The sequence below is a fragment of the Geotrypetes seraphini genome, chromosome 2 (assembly GCF_902459505.1).
Source record: "Geotrypetes seraphini chromosome 2, aGeoSer1.1, whole genome shotgun sequence".
Taxonomy (NCBI): Eukaryota; Metazoa; Chordata; class Amphibia; order Gymnophiona; family Dermophiidae; genus Geotrypetes; species Geotrypetes seraphini.
In genome coordinates this window covers 272,360,315-272,383,775 of record NC_047085.1, presented here as the reverse complement: position 1 = coordinate 272,383,775, position 23,461 = coordinate 272,360,315, and the positions used below count along the sequence as shown (strand labels likewise).

The window sequence follows — 23,461 nt, the reverse complement described above, 5'->3', positions numbered from 1 at the left end:
CATCTCCAAGGGTGTACTTACTGTGCATTAACAGTGCGGCTGCATTCTGTATTAGCAGCCACAATGTTAACGCACAATAATGTTCATAGCCTGACATTAGCAACATGGCTGCTTTCTCTCTAGTGCCAAGAATGCCCCAAACAATTGCTGCAACTATTTATTGCTACTGAGTATTAATGTTTGCAGTTAAAGCACAGTTACTTACCATAACAGGTGTTAGTCAGGGACAGCAGGCAGATATTCTCAACATATGGGTGACGTCATGGACAGCCTCGCAAGCAGACTTGCTTGAAGAACTTTCAGAAAGTTTGCGACTGCCGCTCCGTGAATGTATGAATGCCTTCACGCCCGACGTAGGGCGCGCATCTCCTCAGCATCTCTTCAGTTCAGATAGCTAGCTAAGAAGCCAACCAGGGGAGGTGGGTGGGTTGTGAGAATATCTGCCTGCTGTCCCTGGATAACACCTATTATGGTAAGTAACTGTGCTTTATCCCAGGACAAGCAGGTAGCATATTCTCAACATATGGGTGACCTTCAAGCTAACCAGAATGGGATGATGGGAGTGTCTAGAAAAAGAATCCAGACAATAATGAGAGGTGAATGTATGAACCAAGGATCAAGTGGCAGCTTTGCAGATTTCTTCAATAGAAGTAGATCTAAGGAAAGCTACAGATGCCACCATGGCGCTAACTTTATGGGCTGTGACTCGACCCTCTAGATGCAGTCCAGCCTGAGCATAGCAGAAAGAGATGCAAGCAGCTAACCAGTTGGAGATGGTTCGCTTGGAAACTGGATGTCCCAACTTCTTTGGATCGAAGGAGACAAAAAGTTGAGAAGATCTGTGTAGCTTAGTCCTTTGCAAGTAGAAAGCCATAGCACGCTTACAGTCCAGAGTATGAAGAGCTGTTTCTCCAGGATGAGAATGAGACTTTAGAAAAAAACACTAGAAGAACAACAGACTAATTTAGATGAAATTCTGAAACCACTTTAGGCAAGAATTTAGGATGAGTACGGAGGACCACCTTGTTATGTGGAATTCTGTGAAAGGTGGGTCTGCTACTAAAGCTTGTAGCTCACTGACTCTGCGAGCATACGTGAGAGCAATGAGAAAAACCACTTTCCAAGTGAGATATTTGAGATGAGCCAAAGACATTGGTTCAAATGGAGAATTCATCAAGTCAGCAATAACAACACTGAGAACTCAAACCCCTGAAGGCAGTTTGAGAGGTGGTTTGACATTATAAAGTCCTTTCATAAATCTGGAAACCAGTAGAGTAGAGAGGGGTTTCCCTTTTATAGGTTGATGAAAAGCAGCAATTAAATAAGAACATAAGCATCATCTCTGCTGAGTCAGACCATGGGTCCATCATGCCCAGCAGTCCGCTCCCATGGCGGCCCCCCAAGTCCATGACCTGTAAATTAGATGAACTCTAATAGATGTGGATTTGAGGCCTGATTGAGATAAATGCAATAGGTAATCCAGAACTGAAGACAAGGATTTAGATTGCGGCTCCTTGTGATGGATGGTACACCAAACAGAAAATCTAGTCCATTTCTGGTTTTAACACTGCCTAGTGGTAGGCTTCCTAGAAGCCTCTAAAATGTCCTTGAGAGATTGAGAGAACTGGAAATTGGTAGTTACGTTGAAAGTACAAAGCTATCAAGTGTAGAGACAGCAGGTTGGGATAAAGCAGAGACCCCTGACTCTGTCTAAGCAGAGACAGAAAAACTGGTAGAAGAAATGGCTCCCTGCTGCAGAGTTGAAGTAGAATGGAGAACCACGGTTGTCTGGGCCACCGAGGAGCTATCAGAATCATCGTGGCATGTTCTTGTTTGAGTTTCATGAGTGTCTTGAGAATGAGAGGAAATGCATACAGAAACTGATTCAACAATTCCAGAAGAAAAGCATCTGCCTCCAGACGGTGAGGAGAGTATATCCAGGAGCATAGCTGAGGCAGTTTGTTCTTGAGGGGAGACATAAAAAGATCTACTTGAGTAGTCCCCCACTGAGAAAAAATGTGATGGAGAGGTGACGAATTGAGCGTCCATTTGTGAGGTTGGAGAAGATGACTCAATTTGTCCGCCAGACAATTTTTCTCTCCTTGAATGTAGATCGCTTTCAGAAAGGTGTTGTGAAGAATTGCCCAATTCCAAACCTTCTGAGCTTCCTGGCAAAGAGGGAGAGATCCTGCTTGTTGACGTAGTACATAGCTACTTGATTGTCTGTACGAATGAAGACTACTTGATCGTGAAGAAGATGCTGAAAAGCTTTGAGAGCATTGAAGATCGCTCTGAGTTCCAACAGATTTATGTGATATTGATGATCTGTGCTGGACCAATGGCCTTGTGTACGGAGACCATCGAGATGATCCCCCCAAGTGTAGGTCGAGGAATATGTCGTGAGGACCTTCTGATGAGGGGGCGTTTGAAACGGTAAATCTCTGGAGAGATTGGAAGAGAGCATCCACCAGTGGAGAGGCTGTCTCAACGAAGGAGTCACTGTAATGTGCTGAGAAAATGGGTCAAAAGCCTGCGCCCACTGAGTTGCAAGGGTCCACTGAGGAATTCTGAGGTGAAGTCTGGCAGAAGGAGTCACGTGAACTATAGAGGCCATGTGACCTAGCCGAACCATCATGTGTCTCGCTGAGAGTGAAGTGAGGGATGATACTTGTTGACAAAGTTGAATTAGAGCATCCTGACATTGTTGAGGAAGGAATGCACTGAGTTGCACAGTGTCCAGTACAGCTCCAATGAACTGTAGAGTCTGAGAGGGCTGTAGCTGGGATTTTGAAAAGTTGATTTCAAATCCCAAAGTTTGGAGGAACCAAGTAGCCTGTTGGGTCGCTACAATAACCCCTGAGATGTTGAATCTTCGATGAGCCAATTGTCCAGGTACGGGAAAACCTGAAGACCATGGTTGCGCAGAGCTGCTGCTGCTACTTGGTGAAAAGTCTGGGAGATGATGCCAGGCCAAAGGGTAGCACTCTGTACTGAAAATGATGATTCTGCACCCGAAATCTGAGGAGCTTGCGAGAGGCTGGATGAATGGGAATGTGTGTGTAAGCCTCTTTGAGATCCAAAGAGCATAACCAATCGTTGTGATCTAGAAGGGGATACAAGGATGCTAGAGACAGCATCTGAAATGTCTCTCTGACAAGAAATTTGTTGAGAGCTCCGAGATCCAATATAGGTCACAGACCCCCCCGTCTTCTTCAGGACAAGGAAGTAACGGGAGTAAAATCCCCTGCTCTGCTGTTCCAGAGGAACTTCCTTGATGGAACGGAGACGAAGCAGAGCTTGAGCTTCCTGAAGAAGCGGGTGATCTGTGACGGGTTGGAAGGATACTCTTGGGGGAACATCTGGTGGAATCTGGATGAAATGAAGAGAGTAACCCTCCCTGATGATAGAGGTTGGATGTAATGAGCTCCCATCATTGGTAAAAATGATGGAGACGACCCCCAATGGGAAGAGGAGAGGACAGAGGCAGAATGATTGAGGTTATACTCTGTGTTAGTCAAAAAGACTGAGAGGCCTTGGGTGCAGCAGGAGTCTGAGGTTTTTGCTGCCTTTGTTGCTGCTGCTGTTGTTTCTTAGGAGGAGGTCTTGAATAAGGGGCTGCCTTCTGAGGAAAACGCCTCTGGTAGGATAGAGTAGGCCTGTAACCCTTAGTGGTGGAAGGCTTTGGCTTTGACCTGATTATGGAAGCAAACGACTTCTCATGCTCAGATAAGCACTTTGAGCTGCCTCAATAGAGTCATCAAACAACTCATTGCCCTGGCATGGAATGTTGGCCAGTCAATCTTGTAGATTCGGATCCATATCTACGGTGTGGAGCCAGGCCAGACGGCGCATTGCCACTGAGAACGCAGTGACTCTAGAGGACATTTCAAACGCATCATATGCAGCTTGAACCATATGCATGAGAAGTTGACCCAGAGTGTGATGCATGTGTTGAAACTCGAAGTCGATGTTGAGGAAGATACTTGAAAAAAAATCAGGCATGGCGTTGACCAAATGCTTCAGGTAAGATGTGAAGACAAGGTTGTCGTTCAAAATTTGGCTTGTCATCATAGAATTTTGATATATCCGATGACCAAATTTGTCCATGGTCCTGCCGTCTCAGCCAGGAGGGACGGTGGCATAAACTTTGGCAGGGTTGGTTCTTTTTAAAAAAGACTGATGGATAATTGAGACTTCTCAAATCCCTTACAATGGACCATCTTATATCTACATTCCAACTTTGCTGGCATAGCAGGAACAGAATATGGTGTATCCAGATTTCTTTTGAAAGTTTTAGAAAGGATGGGATTCATGGGTAATTTGAGAGACTCCCTAGGAGGATGAGGCATACTCATTTCTTCCAAATACTCCTTAGAGTATTTTGAGTCAGATTCCAATGTGATGTAAAGATCTTTACTCATTTGGCATAGAAACTTGGTAAAAGATACTGGATCTGAAGAGGAATGACCTCGTTGGGGAGGTGAATGGGAACCCCTTGAGGTATCTCTCATAGTAGAGAACGAAGGTAGAGCCTCTCTCGAGTATTGATACCTGAGATCTGAGTCCATAGGCAAAGATGACTCACTTCTGGATTGTGAAGAGAACCTCGCAGGAGAAGAACTCGACTGACGAGAATGGTGAGGCGCTGCAACAGATCTCCTCGACAAAAGAGTTGGTGGTCTCGAAGAGTCTCGATGCCTCAATAAGTGAGATCTGTCTCGAGAAGGAGACCTGGTCCTTGAGGGATGCCTCATCAGGTAATGTGGGGAAGCATGCCTTGAATCACTGTCCCGTGATTGAGTCAGATTCAGTCTCGAAGATGAATGTCGAGGAGTCCTTGTCCTATGCCTCGAAAAGGATAACGCCTTATGTGAAGAAGTAGGACTGGAAGTCGGATAACAACGTTAAGATACCAAAAATAACTCAGCTCCTTGTGTAGAGGTATCTCGAGGCACTCTTAAGGACTCAACTCCTTGTAATACTGCTGAGTGCTTAGCCTGGACTGCAGGAAGCAGAGTCGAGGCAGGAGTTAATTTGGCAAGCATGTTACCAAACTCCTGATGCAGAATAGTTTCCAACATATTCTGCAAAGCCGGCATTGAGACCACTGAATCTGGTACATTTGGTGTGGCTACAGTCTCTGAAGAAGACAACCTCAAGGAAGAATGTTTCCTCGATTTGGAGACATGTTTCCTGGGGAACCTCAGATCCACCGGTTCTAAGGGTGGCATGTCCAGAGGAGTTGGCTTAGCTATCTTACCTGAGGGAGACAGTGAGGATAATGGCACCTCAGGAGAAGATTTAGCTGATTTCCCCGAAGACGAGGACTTTCCCATCGAGGAAGGATTAACCGAGGTCGAGGTTAAAGGTTTTTGCCCCATAGAAGACTTCGCTGGAGTCGAGGTTGAGGCTGGAATTGGGGTCATGGCCTTAGGTAAAGGCCAATCCATTCCCCCAATATTTTTTCTATCTGGACTCAACAACGTTTAAGAGCTCACTGTTGAAGTGTAGCACAACGGTCGCATGACTCCATTTGCGTGAGTCAGTGATGGAGATCGTGCGTTGACACTGGCTACACTTCTTGAACCCTGTGACCGGCCTGGAAATGGAATGGAACAAGGCCACGGCAGGCTGAAGCCATGGAGTAGGCCCCACTGACATGAAAGAAAATCAACAAAAGTTTAACTTTTTTTTTTTTTAATAAACGCGAAATTAACACAGCGACCCTGTAAAACAAAATACACAAGCCACGGTGAGAGAAGGCATGAGTTTAGAACTAACTCTCATGCAGAGCTTTGAAATGAGAGCTTCTCGGCTCCACAGAAAACTTAGAGCTGAGGAGACGCACGCCCAATGTCGGGTAGGAAGGCACTCACGCATGTGCGATGCGACAGTTGCAAACTTTCTGAAAGTTCTTCAAGCAAGTTTGCTTGCGAGGCTGTCCACATCGGGTCTCTGTGGATGATATCACCCATATGTTGAGAATATGCTGCCTGCTTGTTCTGGGATAATGCACAACCTTAACGAGGTTTAGTGAATAGGGTTAGAAGTACAGTAGCATTTATTTACAGAGTGGGCCAAGAGTAGGTTTTACAGTATTTATTCATTATTTTTTTTTATTTTACAGGTATTGAATAAGTATAATATACTACTTAACGATAATCAAGTAAAAGTAAAACGATGTAACTGATACAAAAACTTCACAAAAATGTTATTTATGACACCTTTAAAATAAAAAGAAAATGTATAAAATTTTATTTTTAAGATTCCAATCAAGTTATAAAATGCATGAAAATATACTAATCACAACATATGTTCTATTTATCACTCCATACTTAAGGATTTGCCACTTGCCTTAAATGCTAGCTGAATGGTTTCCATAGTCTTTTCAGGTCTACATACCACAGATAAGGCAATTACATATTCTCTTAGATCAATTGTATCATCTTCACTCTGGAAATACAAAACATGAAAATAGAATATATTAAGATTTTACCGTATTTTTTGCTCCATAAGACATACTTTTTTCCCACCCAAAAGTGGGTGGAAATAAGGGTGCGTATTATGGAGCGAATACCCTTGTACCCCTGTACCTTTTTTTAAATCCTGCCGTCCATCGCTGTATCTTTCACTGAAGCTGCCCTTGTCTCTGCTGACTCCCAAGTACCCCCGTACCTTTTTTAAAATCCTGCCGTCCATCACTGTATGGCAGGAGCTTTTAGCGATCCTGCTCTTCCCTCTGCTGACTCCCGAGCTGAACTCCAAGCGTCAGAGTGGAGCATGAGGCAGGTGTAAGCTTAATGCGTTCCTGCCTGGTCCCACTCCGCTCCATGAATGGCTGCAGTCAGTTCTTGCGAGAACTGACTGCAGCCATTCACAGAGCGGGACTAGGCAGGAACGTGATAAGCTCGTGCCTGCCTCATACTCCACTCTGATGCTCGGAGTTCAGCTCGGAGTCAGCAGAGGGAAAAGCAGGATCGCTGAAAGCTCCTGCCATAAAGCAATGGACGGCAGGATTTAAAAAAGGTACAGGGGCCTGCATGCTTGCCTCAGGGTGGGGGGCCCTGCCTGCCACTAGGCTAGCCTGATGTCACTAGGCGACTAAGCCTGCCTTCCTGCCTGCCACTAGGCCTCTAAGCCTGCCTGCCTGCCATGTGCCCTGTCCCGGCCTACCACTAGACTACCAGATGAGGGACAGGGTATAGAGCCTGGCAGGGAAGGGGGATAGGGTGCAGAGCTTGGCAAGGAGTGTGGGGTTGGATGCAGAGCCTGGCAGGGAGAATTTGGTTCAGAATGTTTTTTTCTTGTTTTCCTCCTCTAAATCTAGGGTGTGTCTTATGGTCAGGTGTGTCTTATAAAGCGAAAAATACAGTAATTTAATATTGTTGGTCTGATTTATTCACTGAAACTACCACTCTTTCCTCTGTACCTTAATGAATCTGCTTTCAGGTGCCAAAACTATTTGCTGACTTGAACTAATTTATGAATAAACCTGATTCTAAAATATTATAGAATACAATAGAATTGCAGATTATATATAGTCAATGAAATCAACTTCGGCATACTATTCATACTGAAATTAATCATAAAGCATTCAAAAAGTTATTAAAAACATACTTTTTTCAAAAGGCTTTTGGTACTGATTCCTTTCTGAATGATCACATACATTATTAATTTGAGAGGTTTACAGGCAATTAACCTACTATTTAATTTTGTGTGGATGGACTTGAATGTATCTTAGATATGAATTATGAAATAGGTATTTTCTTTACATTATGGATGGCGTTCTTTTCAGTTTGTATTTATGTAATTTTAATGTAATACGCTGAGAACTTAAAGCCTATATGGCTGAACTGCAAGGTGCCCCCGCGTCTTGAGGTATGTAAGTTTGGGGTGCTCTCAGCACTTAAAGATGAACCTGATTACTGATAAAGCACAGTTACTTACCGCAACAAGTGTTATACGGAGACAGCAGCAAGATATTCTCACATATGGGTGACGTCATCCATAGAGCCCAGTACGGACAGTGTAAAAAGTGAACTATCACTTTAAGGGCCTCTTTTACAAAGCCGTGCTAGTGGCTGCCCTGCGCTAACGGCCCCGAAGCCCATAGAGATTCAAAAGGCTTCGGGGCTGTTGCCGTACGGCTTTGTAAAAGAGGCAGTAAATTTTATGAGCTTCACGACTACCTGCACCGCACATGTGTGACTGCCTTTCCACCTGATGTTCGCTCGTGCTCCTCAGTTCTGTAAGCAAGCTAAGAATCCAACCAGGGGAGAAGGGTAGGCATCAAACCACTGACGAGATTAAAAGGTGGATGGATGGTTAAAAAAAAAAAAAAAAAAAGATCTTTCACAAAATGAAAAATAAGATGAGCAATAAAATGTTATTTGTGACCAATACATGGAATGCAGAAAACAATAAAGTAACAGTGCTGAAGATTGGAATTGGATAAGAGTAAGAGATATTCGAACACTGAACATATATAGAGGGATAAAGTATCTTGATGATTATGTTGATTATTCCACCCTGAAACGCAAGGTCACTGTTGTTGAAAGCAGTGCTGTGGAGAGGATTTGCTGGCTACATCTAAAAAGAGCCTGTCAGGATGACGAGGATCAGCAACTGCTAAAGTCTTCCCTAGAGACATCGAAACATGAGGTAAGAAGTGATAGAAAGGTCTGTAGGGTTGTTGGATAAGCGACCCTGATCTAAAGTAGAGGAAAGAACTACAGGTTCTTGAGACATCGAATATTAGAGTATGGCCAGTACTTTAAGAGTAGAAAGAATTGGAAAGGATGCTTCCAGTTCAGGAGAAAACATAATCTGCTTCCAGATGAGTGAATTAAAAAGGTTCTCCAGACTAAGTAGTTTCATTCTCTTGAAAGGGAGATAAAGAAAAAGAACCTCTGTTAATATAATTAAATTGACTTAGCATAGAAGAGGGGTTAAGATGAAGAGCACTGAAGCACATGCAGTGACTGTGTGCCAAGTGAGAAAGAAATGTAATGGACTTGTGAGAAAAGCCAAAAAGAGACAGGTCTACAACAAAATATCCTAAAAAGGATGTAGTGGCCTTCTCCACCCCTACAGCCACTCCCAAACCTCCAGGTTTATGAATAATAAAAAAGAGGATGGAGGAAATGGTAGTGAATAGAAAGTCTTAAGGAGTGGTTGTAGGGAAAATAACCGCGAGGAAAAAGAAAAAACGCCTTCTGAAAAGCACTGTAGAAACAATGATGGTACAGTGGAAGGCAGGATTGATGAAAAAATCCAAATAATCCTGTGATGACCAGAAAAAAACAGCCCACGGATAAGAAATAAGCAATGGAGTAAGTGATAAGGTGTAAGCCTCATTAATCCTTGCTATTGGCCTCACAGAATCGTTTGAAAAGAACATGACAAGAACTACCTGTAGAGCAGGGGTCTCAAAGTCCCTCCTTGAGGGGCGCAATCCAGTCGGGTTTTCAGGATTTCCCCATGAATATGCATGAGATCTATGTGCATGCACTGCTTTCAATGCATATTCATTGGGGAAATCCTGAAAACCAACTGGATTGCGGCCCTCAAGGAGGGACTTTGAGATCCCTGCTGTAGAGGATCTGCATAAAAATAGTTTTCACAGCAACCTGTGAACTACTATCTGCCCACCCACCCCAGGCTCAAATTACTCTTATACTACTTCTAAATTACCCTTCATATTTCTCCAGCTGATCTTAACAAGAACAATCTGCACAACCTGAAACACCTAACCCCCAATCCCTCTCACCAGATCTGGAAACTCACCCTTTTCCCCACACCTGAAGAGGTACTGAGAGGATCTGCTCTGCTGAGAAAATAACAAATACATCCAATGGAACATTTTGTCTGGTGGTATTCAAACTTGGGAAAGGTAAACTTGGGTTTTGGTGGGTTATATTTTTGCAGTTCTCTTTTTAGCTCAGCAAAATCAGTCAGGCAGTAGTGTAGTCTTTAGAAAAGGAGGGAAGAGGACATTCTCCTTCTGAGAGGAGAAAAGTAGAAGACATATCTTTGGGTGCGTATTTTGCTCTGAGCTTTGATAGGTTTGGGAAGAAAAGCTCAATTGTAGGTTTCTTTCTAAAAACAGTTTATATCTTAAAAGAACAAACTTTTAATAAAATCCTAAGGCTCTCTATACTAGTCTAATATATTCCTAGTAGTTTAAAAAGATTAATTAATTAGCTCAATAATAAGATGCAGACAGTAGTCCAGCAGCAGGAGGGTTGCTATCCAGTCTTTTGCATTGAGTGTCACATGTATGACTTTCTCCCGGATGGCGAGAAGTTATATGTGTGTATTTGCTGCAAAGAGCTCCTAGCTCTTAGAGAACAAGTGCGTTCCCTTGAGGCTAGAGTAGCAGACTTGGAGGAGCTGAGGGAGACAGAGATGTACATAAAGGAGACCTACAGGGATGTTGTAGAGAAGTCCCACCTCCAGTCTGGTAGCCCCTGTGCTGCCTTGGATGAGAAAGGTCTCCTGGCCTACTTCCTGGTGAAGTAGGAAATAATCCTTTAGCTAGGACCCAAGGGATGCAATATCCTCTCGCACCAAGGATGTCTCTCCAGGGGCTTCTGCCCAGGAGGGAAAAGTTATGACAGCGGTTGTAGTTGGTGATTCGATTATTAGGCATGTAGGTGGCTGGGTGGCTGGTGGGCCTGAGGATCGCCTGGTCACTTGCCTGCTTGGTGAGAAGGTGGTGGACCTTACGCTTCACATAGGATTTTAGATAGTGCTGGTGAGGAGACAGCTGTCCTGGCACATGTAGGTACTAATGACATAAGAAAATGTGGGAGAGAGGTTCTGGAAGCCAAATTTAGGCTCTTAGGTAGAAAGCTGAAATCCAGATTATCCAGGGTTGTATTTTCAGAAATGCTCCCAGTCCCACGTGCAGGACCCAAGAGGCAGGTAGAGCTCCAAAGTCTCAATGCATGGATGAGATGATGGTGCAGGGATGAGGGATTTAGATTTGTTAGGAACTGGGGAACCTTCTGGGAAAGGGGGAGCTTGTTCTGAAAGGACGTACTCCACCTTAATCAGGATGGAACCAGGCTGCTGGCGCTAACTTTTAAAAAGGAGATAGAGCAGCTTTTAAACTGAGATGTGGGGAGAAAGCCGACAGTCGCCCGGGAGCGGATGGTTCGGTGTAAGGTATCCTTGGAGGATACTATTGAAACAGGATATTTAGGGAGTCCCGATAGAGAGGTTCCAATAATGGTGAAAGAAAGCCAGGAGGGCTTAAGAGGAAGGCAGAGTAAAAGACTCAAATTTTCCCTGTCTTCTCAGCAGCCTGTAGTTGCAAGGAAAAAACACAATTTGAAGTGTCTGTATTTAAAAAATAAAATAGGAGAGTTAGAGTATATAGCACTGAATGATGAGAAAGACATAATAGGCATCTGGTAGAAGGAGGACAATCAATGGGATACTGTGTTACCTGGGTACAAATTATATCACAAGGATAGAGTAGATCAAATTGTAGGGGGGTTGCGCTATATGTTAAAGAGGGAATTGAATCAAATAAAATGAACATTCTGCATGGCATAGATAGCAGTGTGGAATCCTTATGGATAGAAATTCCATGTGTGAAGGGAAGGAATATAAAGGTTGGGTTATATTACTGTCCCCCAGGACAAAATGAGCAGACAGAAGAAGAAATGTTTTCAGAGATTAGGAAAATTGGAAAAATGGGCAACACTATAATAATGGGCGATTTCAATTAATCAAAAGAATGTAATCCTACTATTTTAAAGAATTGAGAAGCATATGTTGTTTCATCCATATATCAGAAAGTCATATGCTGGACACAGATCACAGTCTTAACTGGTAATTATAGTCCATAGAGGGATATACAGGCTGTCTAAAACTAGAAATGCTCTCACATCTACGAGGAGCACCCCAAATAAATTTTTGGAGAAAAAAAGACCTCAGTTAAAGGGCTTCATGGGTCTATAAAAACTCCAAAAGGGTTCGCAAAAGTCAGTCAAACAACAATCAAATCTTCATTCATACCCTCAAGGAACAATCCCCAAGACTGGAAATTCAAAAACATTGTGCTCTAAATCATATACAAATCAGCACTGTGGCAGCGTCAAAGAAAGCAAATAGAATGTTAGGCATGATAAAGAAAGATCAGAGAAAGTAGATCAGAGAAAGTTATAATGCCGCTTTATAGGGCAATGGTCAGACCACACTTGGAATACTGTGTCCAACACTGGTCTCCCAACCTAAAGAAGGATATAAAATTGCTGGAGAGGGTGCAGAGACGAGCAACGAAGCTAATAAAAGGTATGGAGAACTTGGAATACGAGGAACAACTTAAGAGACTGGGATTGTTCTCCCTTGAGAAAAGGAGACTGCGGGGGGATATGATCGAGACTTTCAAAATACTGAAAGGAATTGACAAAATAGAGCAGGAAAAAAAATTATTTGCAATGTCCAATGTGACACGGACAAGAGGACATGGACTGAAGCTAAGAGGGGACAAGTCCAGGACAAATATCAGGAAGTTCTGCTTCACGCAACGAGTGGTGGACACCTGGAATGCTCTCCCAGAGGAGGTTATTGCGGAATCCACTGTTCTAGGATTTAAAAGCAAACTAGATGTGGGTGACTAAAATTACACCAGGTGTACATCTGGCTGGGCCTCCGCGTGTGCGGATCGCTGGACTTGATGGACCGAAGGTCTGATCCAGAGATGGCAGTTCTTATGTTCTGTAATTTATAGCAAAAATAGCATGGGGCACTTAACTTCAGCTGCAGGTCCAACAGCGTTATATCATCTACCAGTCGTCTTCAAAAGAAGTCAAGAATCAAACACCTCATCTATATCACTCAACAGGGAATACCCGTTTCTTTTGTCAAAGCTGTGTCAAGGGTTTACCAACAGGGCAGCGCTGCTGCAAAGATGCCTTTACACAGGTCTAATCCAAATGCCAGAAAATGGCACTGTGGTTTCAAAGACGCTCAGACACAGTTTAAATTTACTCACAGCTCTTCCCCTTTCAATGATGCCTTTACTAGGAAGGAGTTTAATCCAAGGGAATTCACTGCCCACTTGCACTCAAATGGCCCCGATTGGTTAAAGCCAGAGGATGACACACTTACATGGGCAGAGCTTGACTGGATATCGAGACTTATACTGTGCTTTACATAGTCACTAAAAGTACTGTCAACATATGGAAAATGAACTTACAAACTGCCATTTTCCTGTAATAATGTACTATATAAAAGAACACTTATCAAAAAACGAAAGACCATTGCACTCTGTTGTTTAAGCCACCAGGACTAACAGTGCCCAAATGGTAAATCCACCGTTGCTCTCTCTAGTGGAGATACCGTCGCCAATTGCCCCATCTTGTAGCTTCCTTGCATTTTTCTAAAACTATGCATTCTAACTCCATAAATTCATGATGAAAATCTTTACAGTCAACTACTAAAGGTTCCTCCATTTGATTCGTATGGAGGCAAGATTTATGCTCTTGTAGCCTGGTCTTCAACACCCGAGATGTCTGACCAACATACAGTAGTGCACAAGTACATTGAATGCAATATATCACACCACTTGATCTAAATGTAGTGTGAGAATGCACAGTATATTCAAACATCTCTGTATCTCTGTTTGAATACACTGCATTCTCAATTTGGATCTTTTTCGGGCCTTACTATAAATTTTTGGAAATCTGAGGCACTTCCGATATCGGTTCCTTGCGTCTCTTGCACTCTGCCAGTCCTCCCATGGCAATTACTGATTTGAAATATTTAGGAGTTGAGTCCGAGTATACCAGTGGAACATTGTCTTGAAGACTGAAAGCTTCTGAGATTGAAAACTTCAGAAATTCTTGTACTCGCTGGGGAGACTTCCCACTATCCCTCTTCGGGAGAATTGCACTGGTGAAAATGGTGTTATTACCCAAGCTGTTATATCCTATGCAGATGATACTCTTTTGGGTCAAACACACACATGAGAGATTTTGCTCCATTATAGGCTCGTTTATATGGTGCTTGTGCACAGAATGCATTAGTTATCAAAAATTAGTACAGGGATGAGAGTGTGTTTGGGGGGGCTGGGCTTACCAGACTTATGGCTATATAATGTTGCCACATTGCTTAGATGGATTCATGAAGCACACACGCTGGGTTCGCCCCTACAATGTCATGGCTTACATATCTTTAGATACTTGGAGACCGGGGGTACCTTCAGGATGTAAACTTTGGCTGGATGCACTTCACAGAGCCTGGCACTGGTGGAGGAGACATGTGGGAGGTGTGGTTGGCAACTGGGCTATGCTTCTGATAATTGATAATCCCAGTTTCCCACTGGGGGAATGGTTTGGGCGGGGACACTACTTAGGTCACTGCACGGAGAGCCGGTCGAGTGCCTCTTTCCCTGCGCCGGCAACCCTTAGGCAACAGTGGGAGATTCCTCATCAGTCTTTCTTCTCCTACCTACAACAGTGACACTATTATCTCAGCGAGCTTGTCAAGTCCTCACAGGGAGGACCATTCCTAAAAATTGACCAGTTCTTTCTATATCTTCCTTCCTCTGCTAACTCTGGTAATAGACTAGGGAGAGATGAGCGGGCCATCCCTTTCATGGCCACTCTGGCTTGGGCCTAGTCCCTTGACTTGGGGGAAGAAGTCTCCAAGCGTCTCTTACAGGATTGCTTTCTGGGGGCTGCCAGGAGATCACACAATGCCTTAATACAGGAAATGCTGTTCAAGATCCTGCATAGGACGTACATCACTAGATGTTAGGGCTGATTTGGGGAAGTCTGATGAGTATGTGAACTGTAAGCATAAGCGAGGGTTCCTTCTACATATGCTGGTTGAATGTGAGGAATTGGGAACCTATTGGAATGGCATTTTAACTTTTCTTTTTTTTTATCAATAAATGTTTATTGAAAGTTTTTTTGTTTGAAAATATACAAACCAGAATATAAATATCAGGGACAACAAAGTGGAAAGCAAGCATACAAAGAGCACAACAAAAAAAGAAATCTACAAGTCTCATAAAGCACCCCCATCAATACAAACAGCAGAAATTGCTCCCAACAATACAAACAAGCCCCCAATATTCATCAGTAACCAGAACTCCACAGTACCCCCCCCCCAACCACCCTCCAGCTCCACCACCCTCAGAGAGGGACTCCCTGTTGTTTCTTCAGGAAAGTCCCCCCAACCACAATTCCCCCCCCCCAACAGAAAGAAGCTCAAAATAAAGATTCAATTTTTTCAAGTATTCGTGTCCAAGTCCGGGTGTAAGTATAATAGTTACCATGTTGCTTTGCAATAGACAGCTCCATTTGAAAAATAAACTGAATTTTAAAGTCCAATCCAATTGAGTAGGTGCTAGTCCCTGTTTCCAATGAGCAGCAATCAAGCATTTAGCTGCCGCCAATCCCCAGCGTCGAAGCTTAGTTTGCCAAGAATATAAACTAACATTATAAAGGCCTAACAAACATCCCTGTGGAGAAAAGGGCAATAAAATTTGTAACAAGTGTGATAAACATCCCACAACCTCTCTCCAGAAGGGCTTTAGAACAGGACAGTCCCACCAAATATGCAAAAAGGTCCCCAGAGCCAACCCACATCTCCAACACAATGCCGAAAAGCTAGGAAACATTCGATGGAGACGTTCAGGTGTATAATACCATCTGAGGACCACTTTATAGGCATTTTCCTTAATAAGTGCACAAGAGGAGGCCTTGCCTACTTCCATAGTAATCAGAGCCCACTCCTCAACAGAAAAAGTACAGTACAAGTCCACTTCCCAAGGCCGTTGGTAGAGAGCCGGAAAAGAAAAGGAGCCCCGAATATATTGGTAAAGAACAGAGATAGGTTTAGGAAGGTTCCCAAGAGTGACCCACATGTGAGCAAAAGGATCGATAGATTGAATGGGCCCCCTATCCCACTTCTGAGAGTGAAGAAAATGACATATCTGAGAATAGGCCAGAAAATCTCCCCTGGGCAAGGCAGCACTGATCCGGAAGGTTTCAAAAGACACTAGGACCCCCTTCTGAAGAACATCACGAAAGGTATATAACCCTATTTGTTCCCACCGCACAAAAACAGAACTCTCCCTACCGGCCGGGAACATGGGCTCCTCCCGCATCGCACCAAGAATTGATGGGATCACCCCAGCTCCCTAACGCCGTCGAGTAACACACCACACTTTCAAAAGATGTTCCAAAAACGGATTCCCAGGAACCGCCAATTTCTGAACACCAAGGGAAGAGGACCAAAGCCAATGTTTCAAACAAGGGCGTCCCACAAAATGTTGTTCCATGCGCACCGCCGGCATTTTAACTTTTCTAAAGGGTTTGTTGTACCAGCAAATCCAATGGTCTTATAAGGTACTGGTGCTCACATTCAAAACACATAAATCCAGAGAACCAGCTTTTATTGAAAAACTACTCATCTCTCACGCTCCCTCTAGAACGCTCAGATCTTCCCAAAATTTACTCTTTGTTCCCTCTCAAGACATTCTGCACTCGCTGTACATCCTCTTTTGCAGGTACTGCTCCCTTATCTGGAACTCTCTGCCCCCTTAGGGAGAAATCCAACTTAGATAAATTTAAAGGAACTCTAAAATCCTTCCTATATAGTTTGAGCACTGAAGATAGCTCTTTCCTTCTTGTTTCTGTAAAGGGAGTTCTAAATTAAATGACTCACCCACCCTCTCGTTCTATCCTTTCTCTCTTTCCTTGAATTTATTGTAGTTCTCCCTTCTGTTTCGTCTGTTTTGTCTTAGCAATGTTATTTGGTTTTTGTATTTTTAATCCCCCTTTTTTAATATATTGTATAGTTGCCTAGAAGTTTGTTAAGTCATCAACCAAATTATCATTAAACTTGAAACTTGATTTGGACAGACAAGGCCTTTCGCAAGATCAATGCAAGTTCATAGCCATTGCACTCTTACTGGCTAAGAGACATATAATGCGGGTGTGGATGGCTAAATGTTCACCAGACATACGTGCGTGGTATGGATCCATGTGAGAGATGGCCACTTGGAAACTACGGGGGGGGGGGGGGGGGGGGGAACACCACGACTAGAGATTGAGGAAAAAGAACTATTAGGCTTTGTGGCATGCGTTTTCAGCCAGTGACTTGGAAGAGAGTTGAGCACAATTATTATTTTGGATATTAATCTTGGTATGAACCACAAGGGGGGGGGAGACTAGAGAGGGTAAGGGGGGATTTCATCACCACTTATTGGTGGGGGAGGGGATGGTAATAAGTAAAAATATGGTTTTGTGTTGGTTCAGGGAGAAGGTTGTTTACTATAAAACCTATTGCTAAGATAAAGTTACCTATTACCTATAGGTAATACCTAAAGCCTATTGCTACCTATTATCTATAGCCTATTGCTAAACGAAAAAAAAAAAAAAATGGGTGGTGGGGGCATCTGTTTAGAAATAATAGTATATTGTTATTGTTAGACATATTAGTATAACCTATTGTATTGTTTACTATAAATCCTATTACTAAACATGTTACCTATTACTCAATCAGTATAGCCTATTGTTAAAAATAAAAAGGGGGGTTATCTATTGTTAAAAATATAAAGGGGGTTATCTGTTGTTTAGGATTAATAGTATAACCTAACCTATTGTTTATTATAAAACCTATTATTATTAAAATAAAAAGGGGGGGCTTATCTGTTGTTTAGGAATAATAATAGTATAACCTATTCTACTGTTTATTATAAAACCAAATACTAATCAAAAAGTTAGCTATTACTCAAAAAGTAACTATTACTCAGAAATATAGCCTATTATTACTAAAAATAAAAAGGGGGGTTATCTGTTGTTTAGGAACAATAGTATAACGCAAGGAGGCAACAGCACATCAGGGCAGCGGCGAGAGTAGCTCCGTCCACCCCCACCACGACAGCAGTAGGCGCCCGGGCCCCCCTCCTCCCTAAAAGGAGGCGAGCCGAGCGCCTTTGTGAAGAGCCTTCAGAAGAACCAAGTCGCTAACCACAGGACACCCAGGGGGCAAAGCTAGCTGCACACCGGGCACCACTCCTACACACCGAGGGACCATAGGAGCAAGAAATGAGAAATGGAGGCAGCAGGAACCCAGCGGAGCTACCCAGTATACTGCACCGAGTGTCATATGTATGACTACCTCCCCTCCGGGAGGCAGGCGTACATATGCGGTCGATGCCAGGAACTGGATAGCCTGAAGAAGGAGGTCGGGAGACTGCAGGTCAGGGTCCAGGAGCTGGAGGGACTCCGCACCATAGAGGAACCGTGCTGGGCAACTGAGGATACTAGAGAGAGCCACATCACGGAGCAAGTTAGAGAGCTCGAGAAATTAATCGAGGAGGCCTGCAGGATGGTGGAGGCACAGGACCACCAGCAAACCAGAAGGGAACCAACAGTTGGAGGACAGAATCCACCAGACGATCTTGCGGAGGATCTGGACAGGCAGAACCAGGAGGAAGGATTAGCAGACCGCGCCACAAATACAGACCTGAGACCAGAGAGGCAGCTGAGGAAGGGGAAATCTGCAATCGTGGTGGGAGACTCAATCCTGAGAGAAGTGGACAGTCACATAGCAGGAGGGAGAGAGGACCGACTAGTGACATGTCTCCCGGGGGTAAGAACGAAGGAAGTCATCGACAGAATTGAAAGAATCCTGGAAGGAGCCGATACGGAGGAGACAGCAGTAATAATCCAAGTTGGAACCAACGATGTCAGCAGGAGGAACTACAACAGGACTACACTAACTGAGCAGTTCAAGATCCTGGGGAGGAAATTGAAGCTGAGGACAAAGAGGATAGCCTTCTCAGAGATCCTGCCAGTACCGAGGGCGGATGCAAGGAGGCAGACCGAGCTGCAAGCAATAAACGGTTGGCTGAGGAGATGGTGCGAAGAGGAGGGTTTCCACTTTGTATGGAACTGGACAACTTTTTTGGGGAAGAACAAGCTCTACAGGAGGGACGGACTGCACCTGAGCACGGCTGGGACGAGGATGCTGGCACGCAACATCCAGAGCGACATAGACTTGGCTTTAAACTAAGGAGAAGGGGAAAGCCGATAGTCGATCTGACCTCGAAACATCGGACAAAAGTATCAAACAAGGATACTGAGCCAGGGAATCGTAAAAGAGGGCTCGGGACTGAGAGGGAACTTTTGGAAAAAGGACCCAAGGACGCAATGCAGAGGCCCAAGGCACAAATGAAACTAGCAAGCAGGATTAAGAGAAAACAACAGGAGCCAGAGGGGCATCCAAAATGGGGAAGCAGGCTGAGAACGAGATAGACACACCACAGGAAGAGGATGAACGAAACAAGGCTCGGGAACTGGCAACCCATGAGGGAGTCGGCAGGAGCGCCAAACCACGAGGAAAACCAACAGGGAAGACAAACAACCAGGACTTAAATTGCCTATACACTAATGCTAGGAGCCTAAGAGCCAAAATGGGAGAGCTGGAAGTCATAGCCAGTAAGAAGAACCTAGACATAATTGGAGTCACAGAAACATGGTGGTCTGATGACAACAAATGGGATGTGGTCATACCAGGGTATAAACTCTATAGGAGAGACAGGACACACAAGAAGGGTGGAGGAATAGCGATATATATAAAGGACTCCATTCCTTCAACCAGGATGGAAGCAGCAGTAAGGGCGGACGGCTTGGAATCACTATGGGTTAAGCTACAAGGAGGACCTGGAGCAGACATAAAATTGGGTCTGTACTATCGCTCACCTGGACAACCGGAAGCAATCGACCAGGACCTGGAGGCTGAATTGAGGCAGGTATGCAAAAGTGGAAGGGTGGTGGTGATGGGCGACTTCAACTACCCTGGGATAGACTGGAGTATTGGACACTCAAACTGCACGAGGGAGACCAAATTCCTGGAGGCTATGAGGGACTATTTCATGGAACAGCTGGTCACGGAACCAACACGGGGAGATGCCACTCTTGACCTAATCCTCAACGGGCTAGGGAGACCCGCAAAAGAGGTGGCGGTACTAGCGCCGCTAGGAAACAGCGATCACAACATGATCCAGTACAAGCTAGAAAGTGGATCATCAAAGGTGACAAGAACCACAACGAGAGCACTCAATTTCAGAAAAGGGAATTACGATGCCATGAGGAAAATGGTGGGAAAGAAACTCAGCGGCAACTCAGGGAAGATGGAGACCGCAAAAAAAGCCTGGTTCCTACTCAAGGGCACGGTGCACGAAGCACAGAACCTGTACATCCCCAGGTTCAGGAAGAGGTGCAAAAAAGAATCAAACCATAAACCCAGTGTGGATGACAAATGCAATGAAAAAGGCGATAAGTGACAAGAAAGCATCGTTCAGAAAATGGAAAAAGGACCAAACAAAGAACAAACAGAAGGCGCACAAAAGACACCAAAGGGAATGTCACCAAGTGGTTAGGAAAGCAAAAAGAAAATATGAGGAGAGACTGGCGTGGGAAGCAACAAACTTCAAATCATTCTTCAGGTACGTGAAGGGGAAGCAACCGGCCAGGGAGGAAGTGGGACCATTGGACGATGGAGACAAGAAGGGAGTGGTAAAGGAGGAAAAAGAGATAGCTGACAAATTAAATAAGTTCTTCTGGTCAGTCTTCACGAGAGAGGACACATCCTATATTCCAGAACCCGAGGAGTCATAAATGGGGATCAGGATGAAAAGCTGGTCTAACTAAACGTAAGCCAAGAGGATGTCCTCCGACAGATAGACAGACTAAAGAGCGACAAATCACTGGGTCCGGACGGCATCCACCCAAGGGTACTCAAAGAGCTAAGAACGAAATAGCAGAACCACTTTGCCAAATATGTAACCTATCCTTAAAAACTGGGGAGATCCCGGAGGACTGGAAAATAGCAAATGTCACGCCCATCTTTAAGAAGGGTTCAAGGGGTGACCCGGGAAACTACAGGCCGGTGAGCTTGACCTCGGTTCCGGGAAAGATGATGGAAGCACTGGTCAAGGACAGCATATGTGACCATATAGAAAACAATGGACTACTGAAGGCAAGCCAGCACGGCTTCTGCAAGGGAAGGTCGTGCCTCACAAACTTACTGTGCTTCTTTGAGGAGATAAACAACCAGGTAGATAAAGGGGAATCCATAGACATCATTTACCTTGACTTCCAAAAAGCCTTCGACAAGGTACCACACGAACGGCTGCTTAAGAAGCTGTGGAACCACGGGGTGCAAGGGGATGTCCACTGATGGATCAAAAACTGGCTGGCAGGCAGGAAACAGAGGGTTGGAGTAAAGGGCCATTACTCAGACTGGCTATGGGTCACGAGCGGAGTTCCGCAGGGGTCGGTGCTGGGACCGCTCCTATTCAATATATTTAACGACATGGAGGCGCGAACTAAATGTGAGGTTATCAAATTTGCGGATGACACCAAACTCTGCAGCAGGGTTAGAACTGTGAAAGACTGCGAAGACCTGCAAAAGGACCTAACGATACTGGAAGAGTGGGCAAAAAAGTGGCAAATGAGCTTTAACATAGAGAAATGCAAGGTCATGCATGTAGGGAAAAAGAACCCGATGTTCAACTACAAAATGGGGGATCATTGCTAGGGTTAAGTAACCTTGAAAGAGACCTGGGGGGTGATGGTAGACACAACATTGAAGGCGTCGGCACAGTGCGCGACGGCCTCAAGGAAAGCAAACAAAATGTTGGGCATAATTAAGAAGGGTATCACGGCCAGGACGAAGGAAGTCATCATGCCACTGTATCGTGCAATAGTGCGCCCACATCTGGAATACTGTGTCCAGTACTGTTCGCCGTACCTCAAGAAGGACATGGCAGTACTTGAGGGAGTCCAGAGAAGAATGACTAAACTGATAAAGGGTATGGAAAACTTCTCATATGCTGACAGGTTGAAAAAGCTGGGGCTATTCTCCCTGGAAAAGCGGAGACTTAGGGGAGACATGATAGAAACCTTCAAAATCCTGAAGGGCATAGAAAAGGTAGACAGGGACAGATTCTTCACACTGTGGGGAACCACAAGTACAAGGGGGCACTCGGAGAAATTAAAAGGGGGCAGGTTTAGAACACTAGGAAGTTCTTTTTTACCCAGAGGGTGGTGGGCACATGGAATGCACTTCTGGAGGCTGTGATAGGCCAGAGCACGTTACAGGGCTTCAAAGAAGGTTAGTATAGGTTCCTAGAAGATAAGGGAATTGAGGGTTACAGATAGGAGTAGAGGTAGGTTATAGGAATAGTCAGGGACCACTGCACAGGTGATAGGCCTGATGGGCCGCCGTGGGAGCGGACCGCTTGGCAGGATGGACCTCTGGTCTGACCCAGCGGAGGCAACTTCTTATGTTGTCATTTGCAGAGTACTTTTCCTATACTGTTTAGCGGTGTCTTATTATACTGTTGCCTTGGCTCATGTTTTTCGGGGAAGGGGGGGAATTATCTTGTTTTTTCACCTGTATTTGATGTAATTGTGCAATGTTTGTACTGATGTTTCCTCTGGCACGAAACTCAATAAACATATATATTTTTTTTAAAAAGAAAAGAATTAAAGATTTTGCAGACCTGCTTGTCTGGCTATAGAAGCATAGAAACATGACAGCAGATAAAGGTCAAGTGGCTCATCTAGTCTGCTTATCCACAGTAACCATTATCTCTTTCTCTCTCTAAGAGATCCCAAGTGCCTATACCAGGCCCTCTTGAATTCAGACACAGTCTCTGTTTCCACCACCTCTTCCGGGAGACTGTTCCACGCACCTAGAAACATAGAAAATGATGGCAGAAAAGGGCCACGGCCCACCAAGTCTGCCCACTCTGACCCACCCCCCTAATTTCTTCCATGAAGGGATCCCATATGCTTATCCCATTTTTTCTTAAAATCTGGCATGCTGCTGGCCTCGATTACCTGCAGTGGAAGATCATTCCAATGATCAACCACCCTTTCGGTGAAGAAATACTTCCTGGTGTCGCCATGAAGTTTCCCACCCCTGATTTTCAACGGATGCCCTCTTGTTGCTGTGGGTCCTTTAAGAAAAAAACATAAGAACATAAGAATTGCCACTGCTGAGTCAGACCAGTGGTCCATCATGCCCAGCAGTCCGCTCACACGGCGGCCCTCTGGTCCAAGACCAGCACCCTAACTGAGACTAGCCCCACCAGCGCACGTTCCTGTTCAGCAGAAACTTGTCTAACTTTGTCTTGAATCCTTGGAGGGTGTTTTCCCCTATAACAGCCTCTGGAAGAGCTTTCCAGCTTTCTACCACTCTCTGGGTGAAGAAGAACTTCCTTACGTTTGTACGGAATCTATCCCCTTTCAACTTTAGAGAGTGCCCTCTTGTTCTTCCTACCTTGGAGAGGGTGAACAGCCTGTCCTTATCTACTAAGTCTATCCCCTTCAGTACCTTGAATGTTTCAATCATGTCCCCTCTCAATCTCCTCTGTTTGAGTGAGAAGAGGCCAAGTTTCTCTAATCTTTCGCTGTACGGC

At 44.5% G+C, this 23,461-nt stretch overlaps 1 protein-coding gene across 3 annotated transcripts in view; it reads right to left on the bottom strand.

The window, feature by feature from the left end:
• LPCAT1 (lysophosphatidylcholine acyltransferase 1) overlaps positions 1-23,461 on the bottom strand; it is a 579,323-nt gene that overhangs the window by 33,143 nt on the left and 522,719 nt on the right. For 2 of the 3 annotated variants that reach the window (XR_004537978.1, XM_033929665.1), the window contains exon 12: positions 6,355-6,453. The exons of the other annotated variant lie outside the window; for it this stretch is intronic. Coding sequence is in view for 1 of the 2 variants with exons in the window: in XM_033929665.1 (XP_033785556.1) it covers positions 6,355-6,453 (99 nt within the window). In the remaining variant the exon portion in view is untranslated. The remainder of the gene's footprint in view (positions 1-6,354; positions 6,454-23,461) is intronic. 3 annotated transcript variants of the gene reach the window in all.